Genomic DNA, 26,360 nt, shown 5'->3' with positions numbered 1-26,360 from the left:
TTGTTTTTCCCTGTTAGTCACCATAGGCACAGGGCCTAGAGCCTATGAGCTTTACAAGGACCTACCAAAGTATTTGAGACATGAGAAAAAGTATTGGCACTGAAGTATGAAAACAAAGCCAGAAATGTGAAATGAATAAATGTTTGACTATTCCTGAAGTACAACCCTGTGCCAATTTTATTAATTGTTACATTTAGAATTCATGAAAAAAAATCATTACATTTGAAAGCAGTTTGTATTGGGGAGTTTTTTTTTTTCCAGTTCACAGAAGTTCTAGGTATGCACAAAGATTGCTAAAAAAAAGATCAGTCAAAATCTTAAATGAGTCATTCATACCAAAATAATTTTAAGTCATTTTTTCCAAATCTCTTTCAAATTTTGACAGCAAGTTTTATTTAATGTAAGAATTTGGCGGGGGGCTGGGGGAGGCAGAGGAGGGTGGGAGGAGGGAACGATGCACCACAGAGAGCACACCTTGCTGTCCCTTTCTTCATCAGCAGTCTCTGAGGCCTCCAAAAAATTCGCTGATCTAAGGAAAAAAGATTTAAAAATTGCTGCCTATGAAGTTGCTTTGAGCTCTGGGTCTAGTAACTTTCTATTTCTCCTATTAATGTTTTCTATTGGCTCAGCCTTGTTCAAGATTCTTAATATACCTCAATACGTTACAAAAAAACAGTGGATATTTAATGTGTATGTGTAATCACCTGTTCTGCAAAAAGCGTGATTTAAATGAGCTCATCTAATAGATCAGTGTAAAATACCAGATCAGTTCACTAGAGTGTGTACAGAACCTTGTGCATCCCATTTAAGTGAATGGTTGTGTGGTCTGAATGGGAGAGACAGCACATAAACCCCCAAAGTTAATATCCCCTACCAAGCAGTGAGTCTGGATGACAACTTTTCAAAATCAATTACATACCAGTAGCCCTGGTTTTGCAGAGTTTGCATATTAAGCAGATGATAGTAGATTCTGGGCAGAAATATAGACAGTGTTGCATACTTCAATTCATGCCAGAGGGGAAATCGTTTGATAGCACTTATTGTAGCCAAGTACAGAAGCAGCTATGCAATCCCCAGCCAGAAACCAGGTGCCAGAATTAATTCATGTAAGAATAGGACGGGTTGCCATCTTAGTGTAAAGTCCATAAGCTCTGGGGGAAATGCACATGAAAATCCTGGTTAGCTTGGGTTACTAGATCTTGAGGGCAACAGTTCAGTTCTGGGCTGGCTAGTTAACTCTACAAGGAGAAACGCTGATGAGTGGTGAGGGTGTACACTTCCACCCAGCTGGCACACGAAGAGAGCAGGGATGGTGTTCAGTAACGTGAGTCCTGCACATGACTTGGATATGTAGGCCTCCTTGTTAAATGTGTAGGTGACACGCAGCTCGGTGGCTTAGCTAATTCATTGGATGACTGAAGCAGAATTCAAAAAGATCTCAACAGAGAGAACTGATGAGCAACTCAGAAGATTAAATTTAATAGGGATCAATGTCAATTCCTGTACCTGGGTTTAAAAAGGAAAAAAGCAACTGCATCCTGCCTTATTCCCATCCAGTTCATTTTCCACACTGCAGACTGAGTGACCTTTTTAAAACATAAATCCGATCATGCAGCTTCCTAGCTGAAAATCCCTTAGAAGCATCCCATTGCCCTGAGGTCAAAGACACACATCATTCGTGTGGTTTTTGAGATCCTCCACCACTGGCCCTTTCCCTTCTCCTCCTCCTGGTGTCTCACCAGCACCCCCTCTCATGCTGAGTATCCCGACCGTATGGAAGATCTTTGGGTTCTACGTGTGGGACCTGTTTGGGGACTTCCATGTTTCTTCTGGCCAAACATGATCGTCATGCTTCCCTACTCATCTTCAGGTCTCTACTTAAAGACACCAGGAGGACCCAGGCTCTTCACTGTCTCTTTTCAGGGTTTCCTGACCAGCCTTTTATTCAACAAATATTGAGTGCCTACCATGGACCAGGCCCTCTTCTAGACCCTGGGGACAAAATGGAGAACAGAACAAAGCCCAGGCCCCATGGAGCTCATGTGCTAGTGGGAGAGATGTCAGGCAGTGACATGTGCTGTGTGCAGAAGTGAAGCAGGATGAGGACGTAGCGACCAAGAGTCGGATGGAAGACCCTTCTTTTGGGGTGGGTGGGGAGGCAGGAGGAGCATCTGATGATGTGACACCTGTGGAGATGTGACATCCATGGCGGTAAGCTGTGTGACTATCTGGCAGAGTAGCCCTGCAGTCAGGGGAAGGAGTCTGTCCCATGGCCCTGAAGAGGGCTGAGTTTGGCATGTTTGGGGACCTGCAGTCAGAGCAGATTGGGTGCAGTGCGCAGAGCAGAGGGTCGGCTATGCCGAATGCGGTGGGAAAGGCACCAGGAACCCACCCAGCAGGGCAGAGGCTGTAGGCAGTTTTTAAATTTTCTTCTAAATGCGACTGGAAGCTGTTAGGAGGCTTTGTGCGAGGGACCATCCTGATAAGATTTGGTGTTTTTTTTGTTTTGTTTTAAAGGATGTCACTGGCTTCTGTGTGGAAATAGGCTGTACGGAGTACATGCAGGACCCCAGAGGTCATTCTAGGCGTTATTACCTGTGTCGAGGTGAGAGCTGAAGGTAGCATTGACTGGGAAGGTTTGCTAACACTTCTCAGCTACTTGCGATTAGTTGTGAGAGAGAAACCGTGCCAGCACAGGGCTCAAAACTATCTTGTTCACATCCATAGTCCTTGTGCCTAGCGTGATGTTTGGCATACTGTTAGCTCTCCACAGGTATTTGTTGGACAGAGACCTGGCTTAGCAGTTAATATAAAAAGGACTCTAGGATTTTAGTTGATTGTACACTTGATGTGCCAACAGTAGTCCAGTTTGGCTGCCAGAAAACTAACCCTGTCTTAGGGTGCATTAAAAAGCTGAGGGGAAGGGGAGGGAGGTGGAAAGGAGAGACGTGAGTCCCAGCAGCCCACGCTGCCTCTACTGTGTTGAGACTACCGACCTCATCCTACACCATTTCCCCCTCTCTTCTTTCTCATAATGGCATCCCTCAGTCACAGGGCCACACTAATAGATTCATGTGGTTCTCTCTGTTATTTCATTTCTCTGTTCAAGCAATAAATTCTCTCTGATGTCACTTAGGTTTGTCTCTTTGTTCTCCTTTTCCACTGCTCTCACACTGTCTAAATAATAGTCCATGTCTCTCCTTGGTAACAATTTCCAGGTGGCTGAGGCTCAGACAATTTATGACAACTTTCTTACTTCTGAGAGCATCAACCATTTTTAAGAGACATCATGTTATGAAGTTCTACTTTAGTAAGTAGTGGTGACTAGTGAAATACATAGTTCTCAATGGGAAAGCCATTAACAAAATCTTCCCTCTCGAACTTTCATAGTAGAAGGAACGTGTGTTTTGAATTGAGGAGTCCTTCAAATCCCAGTTGCTAACTTTATGACATAACCCCGCTGCAAGTGAATATAGTAATGTCCAACTCACAGAGCTTTTGTAAGGATTAAAAGAGAGAACATATGTTAAAGTGCTCAGCATGATTTCTGACACAGGTAAGTCAGTAATAAGTTTCAGTTTCCTTCCTCCTTATCCCTGTTAAGAGAGAACCCCTATGTGGAAAGGTACATTATCAGTAGTGGAATTGAAGGTGTGCTGTTTCACCTGGTAAATAATATATAATGTTATGTGACTTACAAGGTATATCAGTTTCTTGCTGATAATAGTAATATTTATCAAGGGTTTAGGAAACATGGGAGTTTTCATAGTCTGATTAGCAGAAAGAGTCTGACCCTGGTAGATTCCAAGAATTCACAGAGAAAGAAGTTTCATAGGGGGAATCTCATACCAGTAGTCTTCTCCCTGTCCTAGATTTCAAAAAAAAAAACACAACTGATCTTTGAGGACCTTTGTAATTTCTGTATACCATGTAAAGATGAATGAAATACTATCTTTTCCTTCTTTGAAGCTGCCCACCTTCCAACAATGCAGCACAGTGGGGGCAAAGTGAAAGTGCCCTGAGAAAGGCAGAGATGGGGAGGATATTCGAGGAAGAGTAAGTCATAGTGAGGAGCTGAGCTCAGGAGGCATGACAGTATTTCTACATAGGAGGTTTGAGGCATTTCCAGCCAATGATGAAGACAAATGGGAAGAAACCAGGAAACACTCTGTATGACTTCAGTAAAAGGTGAATGGAGGAAACAATAAAAGGGAAGGTAAAAAGGGCTCAAACCTGAAATACAAGCCTAAGGAGACTATTACTTTGTAGACAGTTGAATTTAGTGAAGGTTTTTCAGTAGGTTAGAAAAATGATGAAAGTGATGTTTGGCATCAGTTAATCTGGATATGATAAGTAAGATGTTTTTAAAGTTGGGGAGATAGAGGTAGGTTGAGAGCATGTTGGAGGCAGTCACCAAAGTTCAGCCAGGGAATAGGACAAACCTTAGGTCCAGTTATGACTCTTATAAGGAAAGCCCCTGATCACATTGCTCACGAAGGCAGCATGTGCTGTCAAGACGGGGGAAGAGCCCTGAGCCTAGACGTGGTTTCCTTACAGTCTACCAGCTCAACTGCATTCTCTCTGTGGTCCTATATTCTTGATTTTTTTTTAACTGCCTATTTTCAGCACTGATCTCATAACATCCTTATGTAAAAGTAAGTGAGACTTCAAAAGAATGTTGGCCTCCATCACTGATCACATTCTTAGATCATTGTTCTCCCCATTACACTTTGAGTGATAGTTACTCAAGTGGTCTTGGGGCGGTTGGTTCTGTGATTTAGGAAGTTATGGTTAAAAGGAAAAATACATTTCAATTTATTAAATATTGTAACTGATTGGTAATATATTTCACAGATATTAGATAATACCATACCATGAAACTTGTTATAAGATTCACAGCATAGTTTTTACTAACCAAGTTGAAGGTGTGGATCTGAGAGTCCAGAGAAAGCAAGGTGGTTAAAGAGTGCAGAGTATAAGGAAGAGAGATCTGCATAGTGAGTGAACTCGAGAAATATTTAGAGAATCTCTCTTGAGGATTACACTGAGCACTTATCAGAGAACACGTGTGAGCAAACTACCAAGGCTGGAAGATAACTCCAGAAGGGATCCAGGAAGTAGTACTCAGAGCCCATACAGGACTAAGAATGGTACTATTCTCACCAATAAGATCGAAAAAAACTTAAAAATCTACAGGACACTAAAGAGAGTATGCATAAGGGCTTTGTCTCTAAGGTAGGGTGTTATCAGCCAAGAGTAAGTGCTGCTATTTTCCTATATGACAAATTGTTAAAAGCAAAACCCAAAGGGATCAACTCTTTCCAGGTAACTCAGTATATCCCAAAGATATAACAATATTTGTAGAACTATAAAGATACCAAGCACCCAACAAGATAAATTCACAGTATCTAGCAAAGGGTTCTAGACTAATGATTTGGTCTTTGTGTAGACCTATTCCAGAATCAAACTCCTCCTTCTATACCTCCCTTGCTAGGCATTTGTATGTAAATTGCACAGCAAGAATTCTACTAGGTTTATGCACATTTATGTCACAACATTCATGTAATCATCCAGTAAAAAAATTATTATGCATGCAAAGAACAATGGAAAAATGAGTAAACTCAGTCATTAAAACTAAAACTGGCACAGATGTTCAACTAAGCAGACAAGCACGTTAAAAAATTGATCATATTCCATGTATTTAAAAAAACCTAGAGGAAAATTGAACATACTAAGTAGAGGTATGGAAAATATTTTTTAAAATTAATCTTCTAGAAATGAGAAGTTTAATGTCTGAGATAAATGGACTGGATGGAATTAATAGATGAGATATTGCAGAAAACAAGGTAAGTAAATGTAAAGACAGCAATAGAACTGTAACACAGAAAAAAGCACACAGAAATGAACAGAGAGCTAGGGGACAACTTAAGGGTAGCCTAAGGGACATGTGATTGGAGTCCCCAAATGATAGAAAAGAGGGAATAAAAAAATATGAAGAAATAGTGGTAAAAATTCTCCAAATTTAATGAAATGTAGAAACCCAGATCCAAGAATCTTAATGAATCTCTAAGTACAAAATAAGTATCAAAAATTTTGAAAGAATTCAAGTCATACAACATATTCTCTCACTACAGTGGAATTAAATTGAAATTCAAAAACAAAATTCTGTAAAATCTACAAATACTTGGAAAATGAAGAACACTTCTCAATAATACATATATCTAGAAAAAAATAAGAGGGAAATTAGAATTTGAGTTGGATGAAAATGAAAAAACACTGCATATCAAAATTTGTACAAGTAACCAAAATCTGTGAGTTGCCCCTAAGAATTATTTATAGACTTGAACTATATTAGAAAAAATAGAAAGGTCACAAATCAATCACCTCAGTTTTCACTTTAAGAAAATAGAAAAAGAAGAGTAAATTCAACCCAAATTAAGCATAATAAGAGAAAAAAAAAACTAGAGTAGAAATCAATGAACTGGAAAAAATTTAAGCTAATTAATGAAAACAAAGTCTAGTTTTTTAAAAAGGTAAATAAAAATGATCAACCATTAACCTGACTGATGAGGATAAAACAAGACAAGATACATGATCATTATTAGGATGAGGAGCAGAACATCACTACAGATTCTACAGATACTAAAAGAATTTTAAGGCAATATTATGAATAATAAGTTTGACGACTAAGTTGAAATGGACAAATTACTTGAGAGAGACCAACTGTCAAACTTATGTAAGAAAAAAAATAATCTGAACTGCCCTATAGCTATTTTTCAAACTGAGTTATATTAAACGCTTTCCCACAAAGAAAACTCTAGGTCCAAATGGCTTTACTAATGAATTCTAAGCATTTTTATAGGGGGAAATAATGTGAATTCTACTGAAACACTTCCAGATAAATACTTCCCCAATTCATTCTATGAAGCCTGCATTACTATGATACCAAAATCAGACATGGATGTTAGAAACAAAAAGCTTTAGATTGAATATCCTTCATGAATTGGACCAAATTTTTTTTAATTAGAAAAAAATTGAAACCAACAATATACAAAAAACATCATGACCAAGTAAGGTTTTTCCCTGGAATGCATTGTCGATTTAACTTTGAAATCAATCAATATAAGTCACATATTAACAGACCAAAAAAAAGCAAATAAAACCCTGCATGATCCCATTAATAAACACAGAAAAAGAATTTGACAGCATGCCTTATAATTTAATGAAAAATACAAGTTTAAACAATATAAACAATAATATTTGGGGACAAATTTGGGGGAAATATAAAGAAAAGCAAGAGAATTATAAAGTGCAAAGTTCAGGATTGTGGTTATCTCTACTTAAGGAGGGAAAGGAATAAGGTTGACATTAAACACCCACAAGGCTTCAAAAGTAAAATAAAATTCTTAAACCCAGTGGTTGATGCATAGTGTTTGCTTTACCATTATCCTTTGTATCTTACACAAATGTTATAAAGATTTTTAATGCTTCAGTGTTGAATAAAAGTCACTTTAAACTAGTGAGGCTTTTTTCTGAAATTTTCATGTAGCAAAGATATTTATTTACTGACAGCTTCGACACAAACTTACAACTTTGTGTATTGAAATGAATCCCACTTTATCAAATATTCAGGCTTATTTGGAAATGTCATGCGATATTTTGTACAAGCAAAATGAACCATTCTCTCAAGTGCCATTAGCATGTGAATAACAGCAATGAGATTAGTGCCAGCAAGCCAAAAAGTAAGTGGGTGAACATTAACACCACAGTGGTCAGTTATATATAGTTCAATTATTAGAGGAAGACAATGAGTTGTGTCTAGTCTGCAATATACATATGTTTTCTACAGTCTACTACTCAAAAGTACATTTTTATTTATTCCACACAGCTCTACCATGATGTGGTCTTAGTATAGACCTATCTGAGAATCAGACTCCTCCTACCCCTTCTTGGCCAGAAACTGGTCTGCAAGTTGCACCACAAGAATTTTACTAGATTTATACACATGTATGACAAAACACTCGTATAACTCACATGAAGAGTCTCGGACCCTTTGCTGAATGGACATTTCCAAGCTGCTGCTTCCGTTCTTTACTCTCACACATGCTGCTTTTGTCCACTCAGCAAACATCAGTGAATACCTGAGAGGTACTAGGCATGATTCTAGGCTAACAAGGAAAAACAAGACACAAACCTTAAGGTGCTCGTAGTTAATGTGAAGCAGATTGATACACAAATAATGGAGCTGTTTACAAAGTACTTTGGTCCCTAAGCTCAGTCTGGAGAACTGAGAAGATGACCTGGAGAAGATGACATTTGATCGGGATCTTAAAGCATGTTTGAAAGGAGGAGAATGAGTGACATTTTACTATGATTCAGATGGTATTGCATGTGCAATTTGTATATAGATGCATTAAGTTGCATTGCCTTCTTAAAAACATATTTCTATGTACTGGAAGGCAGAGGACTTAGCCAAAGTGGTGGGGTATGAAATATGATAATGATCCATTTTTTAAAATTTTGGTATCATTAATATACAATCACATGAGCAACATTGTGGTTACCACATTCCCCCCATTGTCAAGTCCCCACCACATACCCCATTACACTCACTGTCCATCAGCATAGTAAGATGCTATAGAGTCACTACTTGTCTTCTCTGTGTTTTACCGCCTTCCATGTGTGCCCCCCTAAATTATGTGTGCTAATCATAATGCCCCTTATTCCCCTTCTCCCTCGCTTCCCACTCACCATCCCCAGTCCCTTTACCTTTGGTAACTCTTAGTCCAATCTTGGGTTCTGTGAGTCTGCTGCTGTTTTGTTCCTTCAATTTTTGCTTTGTTCTTACTCTCCACAGATGAGTGAAATCATTTGGTACTTGTCTTTCTCTACCTGGCTTATCTTACTGAGCATAATACCCTGTAGCTCCATCCATGTTGTTGCAAATAGTAGAATTTGTTTTCTTCTTATGGCTAAATAATATTCCATTGTGTATATGTACCACCTCTTCTTTATCCATTCATCTACTGATAGACACATAGGTTGCTTCCATTTCTTGGCTATTGTAAATAGACATAGCGGTGCATATGTCTTTTTGAAACTGGGGTCCTGCATTCTTAGGGTAAACTCCTGGGAGTGGAATTCCTGGGTCAAATGATATTTCTATTTTTAGTTTTTTGAGGAACCTCCATACTGCTTTCCACAGTGGTTGAACTAGTTTACATTCCCACCAGCAGTGTAGGAGGGTTCCCCTTTCTCCACATCCTCACCAGCATTTGTTATTCCTAGTCTTTTTGATGTTGGCCATCCTAACTGGTGTCACGTGATATCTCATTGTGGTTTTAATTTGAATTTCCCTGATAATTAGCGATGTGGAGCATCTTTTCATGTGCCTGTTGGCCATCTGAATTTCTTCTTTGGAGAAGTGTCTGTTCAGATTCTTGCCCATTTTTTAATAGGTTTATTTGTTTTTTGGGTGTTGAGGCATGTGAGTTCTTTATATATTTGGATGTTAACCCCTTGTCAGGTATGTCATTTACAAATATATTCTCCCATACTGTAGGATGCCTTTTTGTTCTGCTGATGGTGTCTTTGTTATACAGAAGCTTTTTAGTATGATGTAGTCCCATTTGTTCATTTTTCATTTTGTGACCCTTGCCCAAGGAGATGTATTCAGAAAAAAGTTGCTGGTGTTTATTATATTTAAGAGATTTTTGCCTATGTTTTCTTCTAAGAATTTTATGGTTTCATGACTTACATTCAGGTCTTTGATCCATTTTGAGTTTACTTTCGTATATGGGGTTAGACAATAATCGAGTTTCATTCTCTTGCATGTAGCTGTCCAGTTTTGCCAACACCAGTTGTTGAAGAGGCTGTCATTTCCCCATTGTATATCCATGGCTCCTTTATCATATTTTGATTGACCATATATGGTTGGGTTTATATCTGGGCTCTCTAGGCTGTTCCATTGGTCTATGGGTCTGTTATTGTGTCACTACCAAATTGCCTTGATTACTATGGTTTTGTAGTAGAGCTTGAAGTCAGGGAGCATAATCTCCTCCGCTTTATTCTCCCTTCTCAGGATTGCTTTGGCTATTCGGGGTCTTTTGTAGTTCCATATGAATTTTAGAACTATTTGCTCTAGTTTGTTGAAGAATGCTGTTGGTATTTTGATAGGGATTGCATTGAATCTGTATATTGCTTTAGGCAGGATGGCCATTTTGACAATATTAATTCTTCCTATCCATGAGCATGGGATTTGTTTCCACTTATTGGTATCTTCTTTAATTTCTCTCATGAGTGCCTTACAGTTTTCAGACTATAGGTCTTTTACTTCCTTGGTCAGGTTTATTCCTACGTATTTTATTCTTTTTGATGCAATTGTTTTCCTGATTTCTCTTTCTGCTAGTTCATCGTTAGTGTATAAGAAAGCAACAGATTTCTGTGTATTAATTTTGTATCCTGCAACTTTGCTGAATTCAGATATTAGATCTAGTAGTTTTGGAGTGGATTCTTCAGGGTTTTTTATGTACAATATCATATCATCTGCAAACAGGGACAGTTTAACATCTTCCTTGCCCATCTGGATGCCTTTTATTTCTTTGTATTGTCTGACTGCCGTGGCTAGGACCTCCAGAACTACGTTGAATGAAAGTGGGGAGAGTGGGCATCCTTGTCTTGTTCCCGATCTTAGAGGGAAAACATTCAGCTTCTTGCTGGTAAGTATAGTGTTGGCTGTGTGTTTGTCCTATATGGCCTTTATTATGTTGAGGTACTTGCCCTCTATACCAATTTTGTTGAGTTTTTATCATGAATGTATATTGAATTTTGTTGAATGCTTTTTCAGCATCTATGGAGATGATCATATGGTATTTGCCCTTCTTTTGGTTGATGTGGTGGATGATGTTGATGGATTTTCTAGTATTGTCCCATCCTTGCATCCCTGGAATAAATCCTACTTGATCATGATGGATGATCTTTTTGTTGCATTTTTGAATTTGGTTTGCTGATTTTTTGTTGGGAATTTTTGCATCTATGTGCATCAGGGATATTGGTCTGTAATTTTCTTTTTTTGTGGTGTCTTTGCCTGGTTTTGGTATTAGAGTGATGCTGGCCTCATAGAATGAGTTTGGTATTGCTTCCTCTTCTACTTTTTGGAAAACTTTAAGGAGGATGAGTCTTAGGTCTTCACTAAATGTTTGATAAAACTCAGCAGTGAAACCATCTGGTTCAAGAGTTTTGTTCTTAGGTAGTTTTATGATTATCAATTCAGTTTCTTTGCTGGTAATTGATCTATTCAGTTTTTCTGTTTCTTCCTTGGTCAGCCTTGAAAGATTGTATTTTTTGGAAAGTTGCCCATTTCTTCTAAGTTATCTAGTTTGTTAGCACCTAAATTTTCATAGTATTCTCTCATAATTCTTTGTGTTTCTGGGGTGTCCGCAGTGATTTTTCCTTTCTCATTTCTGATTCTGTTTATATGTGTGGACTCTTTATTTCTTGATAAGTCTGGCTAGGGGTTTATCTATTTTGTTTATTTTCTTAAAGGACCAGCTCCTGCTCTCACTGATTCTTCCTATTGTTTTATTCTTGATTTTATTTATTCCTGCTCTGATCTTTATTATGTCCCTCCTTCTACTGACTTTGGTCTTCTTTTTTTCTTCTTTTTCTAGTTCCGTTAATTGTGAGTTTAGACTGTTCTTTGGGGATTGTTCTTCTTTCCTGAGGTAGGCCTCTATTGCAATATACTTCCCTTTTAGCCCAGCCTTGGCTGCGTCCCACACATTTTATGGTGTTGAATAATTATTGTCATTTGTCTCTATATATTGCTTGATCTCTGTTTTTATTTGGTCATTGATCCATTGATTATTTAGGAGCATGTTATTAAGCCTCCATGTGTTTGTTGGCTTTTTCATCTTTGTGTAATTTATTTCTACATTTATACCATTGTGGTCTGAGAAGCTAGTTGGTACAATTTCAATCTTTTTGAATTTACTGAGGCTCTTTTTGTGGCCTAGTAGATGATCTATTCTTGAAAATGTTCTACATGCACTTGAGAAGAATGTGTGTCCTGCTGCTTTTGGATTTAGAGTTCTGTAGATGTCTGTTAGGTCCATCTGTTCTAGTGTGTTGTTCAGTGCTTCTGTGTCATTACTTATTTTCTGTCTGGTTGATCTGTCCTTTGGAGTGAGTGGTGTGTTGAAGTCTCCTAAAATGAATGCATTGCATTCTATTTTCCCCTTTAAGTCTGCTAGTATTTGGTTCACATATGTAGGTGATCCTCTGTTGGGTGCATAAATATTTATAATGGTTATATCCTCTTGTTGGACTGACCCCCTTATTATGTAATGTCCTTCTTTGTCTCTTGTGACTTACTTTGTTTTGAAGTCTATTTTGTCTGATACTAGTATTGCAGTTCCTGTTTTTTTCTCCCTATTATTTATATGAAATATCTTTTTCCATCCCCTTACTTTCACTCTGTGTATGTCTTTGGGTTTGAAGTGAGTGTCTTGTATGCAACATATAGACAGGTCTTGTTTCTTTATCCATTCAGTGACTCTATGTCTTCTGATTGGTGCATTCAGACCATTTACATTTAGGGTGATTATTGATAGGTATGTACTTATTGCCATTGCAGGCTTTAGATTCATTGTCACCACAGGTTCAAAAGTAACTTCCTTACTATCTAACGGTGTAACTTAACTCACTTAGTATGCTATTACAAACACAATCAACTGGTTCTTTTTTCTTTCCCTCCTTTTTCTTCCTCCTCCATTCTTTGTATATTAGGTATCAGATTCTATACTCTTTATCTATCCCTTGATTGACTTTGGGGGTAGTTGATTTGATTTTGCATCTGCTTAGTAATTAATTATTTTACTTTGCTGCGGTTTTATCTCCCCTGGTGACAGCATTTTAGCCTTAGGACTACTTCCATTTATAGCAGTCCCTCAAAAATGCACTGTAGAGATGGTTTGTGGGAGGTAAATTCTCTCAGCTTTTGCTTATCTGAAAATTGTTTAATCCCTCTTTCAAATTTAAATGATAACCTTTCCAGACAGAGTATTCGTGGTTCGAGGCCCTTCTGTTTAATTGCATTAAATATATTATGCCCTCCCTTCTGGCCTGTAAGGTTTCTGTTGAGAAGTCTGATGATAGCCTGATGGGTTTTCCTTTGTATGTGATCTTTTTTCTCTCTCTAGCTGCTTTTAAAAGTCTGTCCTTATACTTGATCTTTGCCATTTTAATTATTATATCTCTTTGTGTTGTCTTCCTTGGGTCCCTTGTGTTGGGAGATCTGTGCACCTCCATGGCCTGAGAGACTGTCTCCTTCCCCAGATTTGTGATGTTTTCAGCAATTACCTCCTCAAAGATACTTTCTGTCCCTTTTTCTCTCTCTTCTTCTTCTGTTACCCCTATAATGCGAATATTGTTCCATTTGGATGGTCACACAGTTCTCTCAATATTCTTTCATTCTTAGAGATCCTTTTTTCTCTCTGTGCCTCAGTTTCTTTTTATTCCTCTTCTCCAATTTCTGTTCCATTTACCATCTCTTCTACTTCGTCTAATCTGCTTTTAGTTCCCTCCATTGTGTGTTTCATTTCAGATATGGAATTTCTTAATGATTGAATCTCCATCCTAAATTCAGCCCTGAGTTCTTGAATATTTCTCTGTACCTCCATGAGCATGTTTTTTATTTTTATTTTGATCTTACTTTCAGGAAGATCGGTGAGTTCAGTTTCATATGCGCCTTTTTCTGGTGTTTTTCAGATTTTGGTCTAAACCAGGTTCCTTTGACATTTCCTGTTTGTATGTGGTGCCCTCTAGTGCCCAGAAGCTCTAGTCTGTGGAGCTGCTCAGGCCCTGGAGTGATGTCGGGTGTTGCAAGGGAACGGTGCTGGTGCCTTGGGGGAAGAAGAAGTTGTTTCCTGCTTCCCGGCTGCAGTGCTTTGCTCCACTGTCAGACCAGTGGGCCAGCACACTGGTATAAGCCTCTGTGCTGTAGCTGCTGTAGGTGGGTCTTCCCTCTGGCTGGCCTGACAGCAAGGCAGGGACTGCCGGTTTGTGAGCTGGTGCCGTCAGGTCAGGAGGAAGGCGCAGCAGGCTGCATATCACAGTGAGAGACCTCTGAGCAGAGTAGCCAGCCAGGCAGATGAAGCATCTGAAGCTCCTGAAAGTTCCCAACCTGCTGGACAAAGTGCACCCATACAACCTTGTCCACCTATCCCTTCTCCCCCGCAGCAAGCTCCATGCAAACCCTGCCCCTTCAGCAGCCCTCTTGCTTCTAGGAAGCCTCTCAGACCACCCGCCTTTCCTTTGTCCCAGAGCACCCAGACGTGGTTCCCTGTCCTCCACAAATGGCTGGAATCTCAGTCTCCCCAGGTATTCTGCCTGTCTTAGCTTTCCATCCCCACTAATCTCTAGAGCACCATGAAGTGTAGGTTTGTGCTCCCATAGCAGATCTCCAGGGATGGGTGTTCAATAGTCCTAGGCTTCCACCCCCTCCCTGCTCTGTTTCTCTTCCTCCCATCAGTGAGCTTGGGTGGGTGAATGGCTTGTATCCTGCTGGGTCATGGCTTTGGTCTATTACCCCATTTCATGAGGTCTCCTCTGTTCTCCAGGTGTATGCTGTCTGGTGCAGCTTTCTTTCCTGTTGCTCTTTCTGGATTAGTTGTATTAATTATATTTTCATAATATATGTAGTTTTGTGAGTTCTCCATCTTACCTCTCATGCCGCCATCTTCCTCCTGATCATGATCCATTTTTAAACACCTTCTACTAGGTTCCATAATTTTTTACCTCCTGTAAGTGTCTTATATTCTGAGGTTAGGGGCATTATCTACATTCTAGAAGTAAGGTCAGCAAGCTTTTGAAAAAGACTAAGTATTTAGTCAATGGTCACACATTGAATTAGTGCCAGAACCCAGGCCCCTTTAAGGTCAGTGTGTAAGCTCTTCCACCCTTTCTATGCTACTCTTTTGCCATGGTTGAACAGGTGTCCCAGGTGCTAAAAATTGTCTTTGCTCGTCTCAGATCAAATGGTTCAAGTACACAGTCACCTAAAACCTTTATTATTTTTGTGAATTTTCATGTGAATCTTCTGACACCTTCTAATATGTTTCCTAAAGCATATCCTTCATCCTTTATTAACTATTTGTTACATTACATTGTATCAATATATTATTTATTTGTATCTCCTTATTAGACCCCAAGTTTGAATATCTGACTCTTGAGAAAGACTATGTTTATTGAATGGATTCAAAACAAATGAACTTGTAAGTTTGTGAAGGAATGATTATTTTTTTCCAGTCTCTTTAATGAGATAGATAATACTATATAAACCTATGAAAAATAGAGGATTTTCTTAACTTTAAGCTCTCCTAAGATTCATAGAGAAAGAAAGGGGATTCTAAAGAGATCGCTGAAAAGTCATGAACATGAACAATTACTGTAAGAAAGTGGGCCCTCCTTTCTGTCCTGTGGCACTCTGGCTGACAGATTTACCTATAATACTAGAATAAAACTTCTGGAGGTCCAGCTAGCCTATTGTCCGAGCAGCAAGACATCCAGGGAGCTCACAGTGCTTGGCGGGAAGGCTGCTGGCAGAGATGGTGAGAGACATTTGCGTCATTATCTTGTACTAATTCCCTAAGCCCCTTTTCAGCAAAAGCCTTGTTTTGTATTTGTGTATGTGTGTGTGTGTGTTGTTTGTTTATATTTTCAGGAGATGGAAGAATTTTTCACCACATAAAAACTCATAGTGCTTAAAATCCAAGAAGTCTCCCTAGAGAGAAACAGTAGGCCAAATGGTCATTGACATAAGAAAACACTATAAATTAATGTAGTAATAGTTCATGGTTGCTAAGAAAATAACTTACTTTACAGCTTGAAACAGATTTGCATCCTAAAAAATTCTGGAAATCAATCAGTGGCACAGAAATTGATCTGCCAAAAGAGAAGAAAATTGATTCTTCATATTGGCAACTGCATCATTTCTTTTAAAGTTCTTAAGGAACAACTCTTGGAAACAAATTTATTAACCATTAAGGAACTACTTAATATTTAATTTCCTACCAGACTACCCAAAAAAGTAGTTATGGCCTCAGTAGAAGATACATTTCTATTGTGCCAAATATCACCTTCAAAACTGCAGAATCTATGTGTCAAAGACACGGAAATCAAAAATGAGATGAAATAGAGCTACGTAAAAGGTAAACATTGTGTCATATTTTAGAGTTGCTTTATATCATATTATCTCAACATGAAGTACTGGGAATATGAACACATTTGCATATTCCCCACTCATGACATAGTGTTGGCATTCTCAAAAAGAATAACTGTAGCTGATGGCAATTGTTATATGAAGAGATTTGTGCATGTTAACAATATACCATCACTGTCAGCGTAAGTAGAGCATATGGGGCCCATTAACTCACCAAAATCTGCCACTATTCTGCAAATTTGCATTAAGTAAGTGCAGTCCCTAATAGTCACTTATGTTACAGAATGCATATCAAATGCTATCAATAAGCAAAGGGATTGTTTTCCCCCAGCAAGAATGCATTTGAAGTGTATAAGAAGGCTTGACAAAAAAATAAAACACTTTAAGTGATCACTATATTAATATAAATGTATCCCACTTGGATGCCAATATACATAAGTGTATGTACTTTAATGTTTGCAACTATTAAGTTCTTGGAATGCCATCCTTTTCATTGGTTCCCTTCTATATTTTCTTTACTTATGATTTCTCTTAATTGTAACAATGAACATGGTTGAAATTAAGTCAAAAGACATCATGTGTTTATCCATACTTTTTAAAAAGGTGCCATCAGTGTTGAGCAGTTCTAATTAGCTTCAAAGGTCTACATCCAAGATAACTAGAAACATAAGTTATCAGGCTTCTGAGTTCCCTGAGCAAGTTGTCTTGAACCAGAGGATGTACCGGGAGATTAACAAACATCCAAACCAAAGACTATCCTCAAGAAGCACCTTACCGTAATTAAATCAAATAGTGTCCATCGATCTTGAGCTGAATGCCAGCAAGACTGAGCTTAGTATTGAAATTCTATTATCTAAATAAATTCAGAGAAATCTCAAGAGAGGCACATCCACAGTTGCAAGTAATTATTAACAGTTACAATAAAAATGTCTATAAATTCCATCTTCAGAAGGACTCAGTATATTCCACTGACATCTCTTCATTATTGTTATATCCCTCTAAGGTAATCAAGAGCAAGTAGTACCAGCCCTTGTGTAAAACTAAAGGATAAGAAGGGAATATAATAGGCTCTGGAACTGTAAAAAAGAAAGAAAAAGAAAAGAATCTGTCATCAGAACCAGACAAGAAAATTTGGCTCTTACTCCATCTATACTCTCTTACTTGATGGTTTTGGTATCTTACCATTTGGGAATGGAAGACCTTTCCCACACCTGGCCCACTTACTTTTCAAGCTTTTGTAAATAAGGTCCTTGTTTGAAATGGCACACCTGTCACATTCATATTGCTACTGTTCCAGTCACTGTAATATCTGAATATTTTTCAGTGAAATGTCTAGACCTAGGCTCCAACCCCAAAAGATAACTTCATAGTAGCTCTAAGGTAACAGGAGTTATGAAGGAATTGGTGTATTAATTATAACACTTGCCATTTTTTTTTAAGTGGTGGTGGTGGGTGTAATTTTACCTCATTTTCTCATTTGCTACTGTTATTTAAATCACTTCCAAGCACTAAGCATGTTCATAAAAGATGATTGTTCCCAATTTAACCTTTAAATGAAATGTATTCTATTAAGTCATTACAGTTCCCTCTCTTCTATTATGTTTATTCACTTATCTTCTGGCCTAAAGATAGACATCTATGTCAGTGAATATTTTGGAGAAAGACCCCTAATTTTTATGCCTATCACCCATTTGGATTTTCTACACTCTTTCTTGAAATAGTTTGTTAGTATTCCAAAGAATTTCAAATTGACAATTAAAATAATGATAAGTATTCCTACTAAGAATAATAAATAGTATGCAGCCAAAAAGTGAAGAAAGTACTGTGTTTAACCTAAGATGGCAGGGGAAATCGTGCTACTTAAATTGGCTTGTATTTCATGGGATAACTTACAGTTGTTAAAAAAAGAAAAAAAGGACAAAAACAAGACAGTAAAACCCCATATTTGTATGAATCCCTTTTTCAGAATAACTGCCCATAATAAGACCATATAGTCTGAGTACTTCCAATACAAGATGAACTAGGAACCAGGTAAACTGGGAGGTAAAAATCTAGTGTGGGTGTTGGGTTCTGGATGAGACAGTCAAAAGGACCTAACTCCCTGCCCAAAGCATATGCTCTCATTTTCTCCCTCTCTTCCTTTATAATCCCAGGCAAGTTAAATCGTGAACACCAGTCACCATCATATCAGATTCACAACTTCTGCCACTCTCACGGTTTCCACTTACCAAGTTTTCATTTATTGAGAAATATGTACCTGGCATTTTGCTAAGTGTTTTTGCACATTTTTTTCATTTAGCTCTCGTAATTCCTTTGTAGTATTTTTATCTCATATTTCACATGGCAAAACTAAGATTAAAAAGAGCTTAGTAACTTGCTTGGTAAAGCTGGGATTTAACCCACATATATCTCATTATTAGCTATTATGTTATTCTGCCATTCTATTTAGTTTCTCATTAATAATAATGATAATGATTTATATTTATTTAGCACTTACGATAGGGTCTTCTAAGTGCTTTGCATAAACTGATACATGTCATCTTCACTACAAGCCTTATAAGCAATATTATCCTAATTTTTATATGATGAGATTGAGGCGCAGACAGTTAAATTGCACATAACTAGTACATTCCAATCAATATTTAACTCAGACAGGTGACTTCTCCACTGTGAAATACGGATGAATATTTTAGCTTGAACCCAGTAGAACTGTAGATTTCCAAACAAGTTAAACAGAATTTTACCTAACACTTATTAACATAGGTCACCATAGAAAGATTCCTATTAATAACATTTATTCAAATGAAAAGGATAATAGTTGTCTAACATATAGGTGTTTGTTAAGTGTTCTCTTATACTTAATTCATGCTTCTGATGATTCAAAAAATATAATAACTCCTTTATGACTCATCACAAGTATAGTGGAGATGTTAAGAGTGCCTTGTTTAAGTTCTGGTCCTCCATTTGTGAGGTATGCCTCAGTTTCTTTATGGGTAAAGTGAAAATCTTTACAGGTAATACTGGGGATTCAGTGAATTAATAGATATAAAGTGCAGATATCCTTTAATAGAAATAAAGGACAGAACCCACCTGTTAAAAGTGCTTAGTAACTTCATGAACATATCTCCCCGAGCAAGGGAAACAAAAGCAAAAATGAACAAATGGGACTATATCAAGCTGAAAAGCTTCTGTACAGCAAAGGATACCATCAATAGAACAAAAAGGTATCCTACAGTATGGGAGAATATATTCATAAGTGACAGATCCGATAAAGAATTGACATCCAAAATATATAAAGAGCTCACGTATCTCAGCAAACAAAAGCAAATAATCCAATTAAAAAATGGGCAGAGAAGCTGAACAGACAGTTCTCCAAAGAAGAAATTCAGATGGCCAACAGACACATGAAAAGATGCTCCACACCACTAATCATCAGGGAAATGCAAATTAATACCACAATGAGATATCACCTCACACCACTAAGGATGGCCAGCATCAAAAAGACTAAGAACGACAAATGCTGGTGAGGATGCAGAGAAAGGGGAACCCACCTACACTGCTGGTGGGGATGCAAGCTAGTTCAACCATTGTGGAAAGCAATATGGAGGTTCCTCAAAAAACTAAAAATATAAATATCATTTGATCCGGAATCTCACTACTTGGAATTTACCCATAGAATACAACTTCTCAGACTCAAAAAGACATATGCACCCCTATGTTTACTGCAGCAGTATTCACAGTGGCCACGATATGGAAGCAACCTAAGTGTCCATCAGTAGATGAATGGATAAAGAAGAGGTGGTACATATACACAATGGAATATTATTCAGCCATAAGAAGAAAACAAATCCTACCATTTGCAACAACATGGATGGAGCTAGAGGGTATTATGCTCAGTGAAATAAGCCAGACAGAGAAAGGCAAGTACCAAATGATTTCACTCATATGTGGAGTATAAGAACAAAGAAAAAACTGAAGGAACAAAACAGCAGCAGAATCACAGAACCCAAGAATGGACTAACAGTTACCAAAGGGAAAGGAACTGGGGAGGATGGGCAGGAAGGGAGAGATAAGGGGTGAAAAAAGATAGGGGGCATTATGATTAGCATGTATAATGTGGGGGGAGGCACGGGGAGGACTGTGCAACACAGAGAAGACAAGTAGTGATTCTACAGCATCTTACTATGCTGATGGACAGTGACTGTAATGGGGATTGGGGCGACTTGATGAAGGGGGGAACCTAGTAAACATAATGTTCTTCATGTAACTGTAGATTAATGATACCAAAATTTTTTTTTAAAGTGCTTAGTAAGTGCTAACTACAACTATTATTATTTTTTATCATCGTCATTGTTTCCCAGTATTTCTTTCTGTTTATACTACAGATGCCACTGTAAGTTTTTTTAGACAGAATTTGGCCCCCAGTTGGATCCTGATAGGTATAGACAGACATATTTCCAACTGCAAATAGGGAAAAAAGTCTAACAATATTTTTAAAGAGTTAATACATAGACACTTGGTGCTTTTATCTAGAAAATAAATAAGTAGCTTAGGAAAGGAGGGCTCAAAGTGGCAAGATAACATGTATAGTAACTGGGTCAGTGTAATATGACTGAATGTTGTACACCAAGAAAGGGTCACATTACCCTGAGCAAGCTGCTTTTAGGGAAAATGGAGGAGGTCCTCCTCATTGGCAAAGTTTCCTCACCTTGTTCAACCCTTGAGCACCAAAGCTTACAGGACTAACATATACAGGGCCACATGGTGAATGATGAACAGCTGTTGTTGAATATTAAAGTGGCAATCCATGCTGAGGTGCCCAAGGATTGTGAACTTTGCATTTATGTTCATGAGAGAGGTGTTGGTTAATAGCTTTTCATGTCATGTCTTTGCCTGATGTTAGTATTAGGGTAACACCAGCCTCATAGAATGAATAGGGAAATATGCCCTCCTCTGAATTTTCTGAAAGAATTTCTGTAGACTTGGTATTATTTCTTCCTTGAATGTCTGGTAGAATTCACCAGTAGAGCTATCTGGGTCTAGGGTTTGTTTTTTGCAGGAAAGTTTTAACTACTTTAAACAAACTTTAAAGTAGTTAAAACACTTTAAAACAAACAAACTGTAGGGCTATTCAGATTATCTATTTCTTCCTGTTTAAACGTTGGTGATTTGTGTCTTTCAGAAATGAATCCATTTCATCAGAGCTTTGTTAATCTCGAGTTACTTTTTTTCCCTACTGCTGAAATAAGGTCCTTCATATTCTAACTGATGCCCGTGAATTATGAATTTTTCCCTCCAGCTGTTGTGAATGGGCTCTATTCCGAGTCCAATATGATGATCCTTTTCAGCTTCTGCATGTTTTTCAGTTCTTGGGTGGTTTCCTCACATATGTGTGGTCATCAATATTCAGCTAAATATATGAGGGGATCCTCTGTAAATCTCAGAAAGAATTCTGTATAGCTGTTTCCTCTCTGATTCTCTACCCTACAAATTCCATCTGTGTAGGCCTCCCTGGACATCTAGCTCCATGTCCTCAAAGCTGGGACATCCCTGGGCTCTGCCCAGGTTCCTTCCCTGAACCACATCCTGGAAGCGCCCCAGACAGTAAGCTGGAGCAACAGTAGGATTTGCCTCACTTGTTTTCCCTGTGTCAGGGGTCACTGTCCTATGCTGCCTGATGTTTAATCTTTTGAATGCCATGGTTTCATATTTTGGCTATTTTTAATTTTTTTTCAGAGAGGAATGTGAATCTGTTTCCTTTTACTCCATTTTACCAGATATAGAAGTTCAGTCCTTCAGTATTGAATGTATATGTTGCCATTATGCTCACAGATTTTTATTATATGTGTAGGCCTAGGAGTTGGGTTTATCCTTTTGTGCACATGGAAACAATAAGCCAGTTAAAAGAACTGAAAGTGTTGAGAATTAAAAGGAACTGAAATTATATTCATAGAAGTTTAATGAATATGTATTTCTTCATAGCTATCTTTATAATATTTGTCTGGACATGAGTGCCCCAGGTAGGCTGGGGGTATTTTTTTTTCCAAATCTTTGCCAGTCAAAGATTTAACTTATTATAAATCTGTGTCAATTTATTGTTCAAAAAATGGCTGATTTACAAGCATGTCTGATTCTTGTCTCTCTTATTTGTTCTCAGTGCCAGATGAAAGCAAAGTCCACTCATTGGCTGGACACAAGTCAGGTAGGAAATTCCTTTTCACTGACTTTATGTTCTCCTTACTGGAAATCACAGGCTGTGTTTGAATAGCAGTTGAAACATGTTACCAACCACAGTCTCTGAAAGGCTTGCTAATTATTACATGAGATGTCTCTGACTTTTTTACAAAAATGAATTATTACTCAACTGTGTGTATAGTGGCATAATGTATGCTGACTCAAAATGTTTGAGCAGGAAGAATAAATGCTTCAAAAAATAATATTTAATATAAAACAAAAATCTTAAACCTGTATGTCAGCTGAACACTGAGGAAAACAACAAAAACTATAAAGAAAACTTAAGAAAGTTTGAATGACTTTCCCATGATGACATTCACATTCAGATATCAGGATAAAGAGTTCCAGAATAAGAAACTGTGGTCATTTCTTTCTCCTCAGAAAAGCCTGTCATTAAAGGGGACTGTCCCTGAGATGACTGTATTATCTTTCTTTAGACTCATGAACCCTGGAGGTTCTCTAGGAAACCCACAAGGATCTCTACAGCTCTAGTAGGTCTTTTTGCATCATTCATGAGATACTTTCAGGTCTAAAATTCAAGGTTTTCCTTAATTGCTGGCCTGCCTTCTATTTCTATTCCTTTGCCCTTCCTTCATCATCATTTATTTGCATGAGTTGGAGCACTTCAAGCTTCTAAGCTAGTAAATACTGCAATAATCCCTTTCCTCTAGGGACACATTATTTGGGGGAAAAAATATCCTTTTTACTCTTACAATTCCCACTCCAAACCACAGAAGGGTTACATTTGTTGATACCCCTCTGTTTCTGAAACAAAGAAGTCATTCCGAACACCACGTGTCTCCTGTATTTATGTGCCAATTACATTTCCAGGAGTAAGTGGCCTCGATGCCTCATTACCTCCATCATATTCCAGGGCAAGATGATGATTTTTTTTTCTTTTCTTCTTTCTCTAGTTCTCTAGTGATAACAGCAGGGAAAGGCTGGTTCATAACTCTTAGATTTCTTTTTTTTCTGTTTCTCTTTAATAAAGAGCATAAGAGGTTAGATTATTGTGAAAAAAAAAAAGATTTCAGTGGGAGTGATGAATTGCTGCATGCTGCTTGTTCCCATCATTCTTGTCCATTAAATTCTCTACTACTGGAAATATGTTTAGGAGTCAGAGAAGGAAGTTCTCATGACCAAGGATCCCCAAGGATAGCTTATATTATTTTCATCTTAAATGCATGGTACTGCTTGTAGTTAGTTCTCTTATACATATTAATACTTGAAAATAAAGGCTTTTTACACACTGTGATAGGCTTCAAGGTAAAAAGTGGAAAGAGTTTTTAAGAACGTTTACCAATTTAGTGTTTTTTAAATGAGGAAATGATAAGCTTTCTGGCTTTTTTAGGAAATCAAATCTTATTCTCATCTTAAAATTTCCAAACATAAATTACTCTTAGCCAGTAACTAAAAGTTATTATCACTCTCTTTAAATGAGAACATGGTTACCTTAGTATACTACTGTAATGTTTTAGGTGAATTTGAATGATATATATTATATAGCAGGATATAAAAAATATTAGCAAAGAATTACTCTAAGGACAAAACTCTGACAAAACTTGAAATAATAATCTTCCAGATTTAAAAAACAGTGACAAAAATGACATAATTTTAAAGTTGTCAGGTAGATTAATTCTAGGTTCCACATGGCAGCTTTACTTTAGCTGGTTGATAGAAATAGTACCAACAGTCTTTATATCATGTGAACCATACTGCTTAAAGACAGAAGATGTTTTAAAGAAGATTTTTGGTTACTAATGAACTGGTTATGACAATATTCACTGTTATATTTTTCATACGTTTATGTCAGATGACAGGCCCATCAAGTTTTCTATTGGCTGTCTGTGGGCCCAGTGCAAATGTTGAAAAACAACCAGAAACTTGATAATTTTGGAGCAGCAGTGGCAGACAGTAAAACACAGTGAAGAGGGCCACACAATCCCTAAAGTTTCCAGAGTTACATTAGAGCACTCTGAAACATTAGGGACAGTTCTGAGGAAATTGCAGCATTAAAGAAAAATGTGCTATGAAGTTATATACTCCAAGAATCTACCATTCCCCCATTATTTATTTATTTATTTATTTTGGGAAATTAGCCCTGAATTATAACAATCCTCAAGAACTTACCCTTTGCCTAAAGTGCAGCCCTCCTAGCATTGTGTGCTGCATTTCTGTAGAGCAGCTTCTCATTAGGCTTTGGTGATGGTTATGGTGGTGTGAAAGAGGACTAGGGGTCCCTGGATTCTGGCACCCTCTTTCAGCTATAAAAACATTTTAAAAATTCATCTAATACCTAACTATAGTCTCAATCTGCTACACTCTGTGACCACTAAGCAAGTTACCCATTGGGTTGGACTGTGTAATGTACCATGATCAGACTGGTTTTCGCCAGTATTGAAAGGGACCATTCAACTTCTTTTGTTTTGCCTGTCTCTTCCCCAAATCCCTTTTCCAGAATATTAAGTAAAAAGGTAGTATCTTTTTTTGCTAAGAAAAAAGAGTATCTCCTTCTGTCTCTTTTAAATTATAGAAATGTGGCAGCTTTCATACTATCCAAGACCATCAGAAAGTTAAATTGTATGCACTGACCTAAATCTATCATCCATCTTCTTATTTGGGATGATACTCAACATTTTAATAAATTCATCTGAGCTAACATTTCTTCTGAGTCAGCTACTTAGTGTGGAGAGCCATTTCATGCCAAGTTCCATCTGTTGGTCTGGCTTGGGCACCTCCCAAATTTGTGACAATATTTTTGGCACCTTTTCCTTGGCTTAATCTTTAAAAGGCTGATTCCTCAGAGCTCAGATCAAATCAAAGGCTCAGGTTAAGATAAATCTTGCTAACATTTTTGGCCCAAAATGTAGTGTTGCCTCACCCCTTCAGGCATCAGTCCAGCATTCGTAAGATTTCTCTAGCAACCTATCTCAGGGGATTCCCCTTGCAGTGCTCTGCCTCTCCTACCTTGGCAAGAAAGATGGCAGGATGATTCTCCTGGGCCTAATCTGGTAAGTTCCTCCTGCACGTACAAGAGGTAATAGTGGCTATTATCTCAGAGAAGTAAGGTGAGACTTCTCTGAGAGGTTGGGAGCAAATATCTTTTGTTTGCTTCCTTGAAGAAAAATCACAAGTTTCAGAAAGCCTTGAAAAACCAAAAAAATGTCTTTTACCTCTTTCCCTGACTATTTCACTAATTGAATTTGGACAAAATTCAAATCCCAACACTGCAGGGGTTAAAAAAAAAGTTCAGCAACTGTTTATTTTAAACAATAACGCCTTTTTTAAAAAATGACTTAAATATTCTGATGGAACATTAGAATCCAGAGAAAATGTCATCAAATTGGCACAGCTTTTTTTTAAAGTATGCTTTAATTCTACTGTATGCAGACTCATAACCCATGCCTGAGAAGGAATTTTTTCCTTAATTTTTTTTTCTACATACTGAACTGACACCTACAGCAAGACTTTAATTCTCCTCGGCATTTATTCAGAAAGGACTTATAAATTTTACTTTTTTACTGTGTCTTCATTTTTTGTTGTTGTGATTTACTGCTTGGAACTGTTTTAATATGTATTGACTGTCTGCAGAGATCTTTGCTGACCCAGCTCTTTAAGATGATGCAGTACTAAAGAAAGCCGATGAGTTCTTCTTTATGAGCTCTGACATATTAATTAGCAAAATGGACTAAAAAGCTTTCCTATTCCTATTTTAATTTCTTATATTCTCAAACACCTGTCCATATAGCTGTAAAACAGGCAAGTCTTTAAAAGTAATGGTTGGCAGTAAGTCTAGACCTTTTCTGGCATAAGTTTATCAATTAATGAGCAAGTACTCATTAACAATCTAGGGAGATATCTCTATATGAGGTGCCTTCTTCCCACTGAGTATGTTGATATCTTAACA

At 37.6% G+C, this 26,360-nt stretch overlaps 1 protein-coding gene across 6 annotated transcripts in view; it reads left to right on the top strand.

Moving 5' to 3' along the window:
• PARD3B (par-3 family cell polarity regulator beta) overlaps positions 1–26,360 on the top strand; it is a 985,497-nt gene that overhangs the window by 634,356 nt on the left and 324,781 nt on the right. For all 6 annotated transcript variants that reach the window (XM_057503666.1, XM_036928150.2, XM_057503667.1 and 3 more), the window contains one exon: positions 22,377–22,421. In XM_057503666.1, the coding sequence (XP_057359649.1) occupies positions 22,377–22,421 (45 nt within the window). The remainder of the gene's footprint in view (positions 1–22,376; positions 22,422–26,360) is intronic.

The sequence above is a fragment of the Manis pentadactyla genome, chromosome 6, assembly GCF_030020395.1.
Source record: "Manis pentadactyla isolate mManPen7 chromosome 6, mManPen7.hap1, whole genome shotgun sequence".
Taxonomy (NCBI): Eukaryota; Metazoa; Chordata; class Mammalia; order Pholidota; family Manidae; genus Manis; species Manis pentadactyla.
This window is presented reverse-complemented; position numbering and strand designations above follow the sequence as displayed.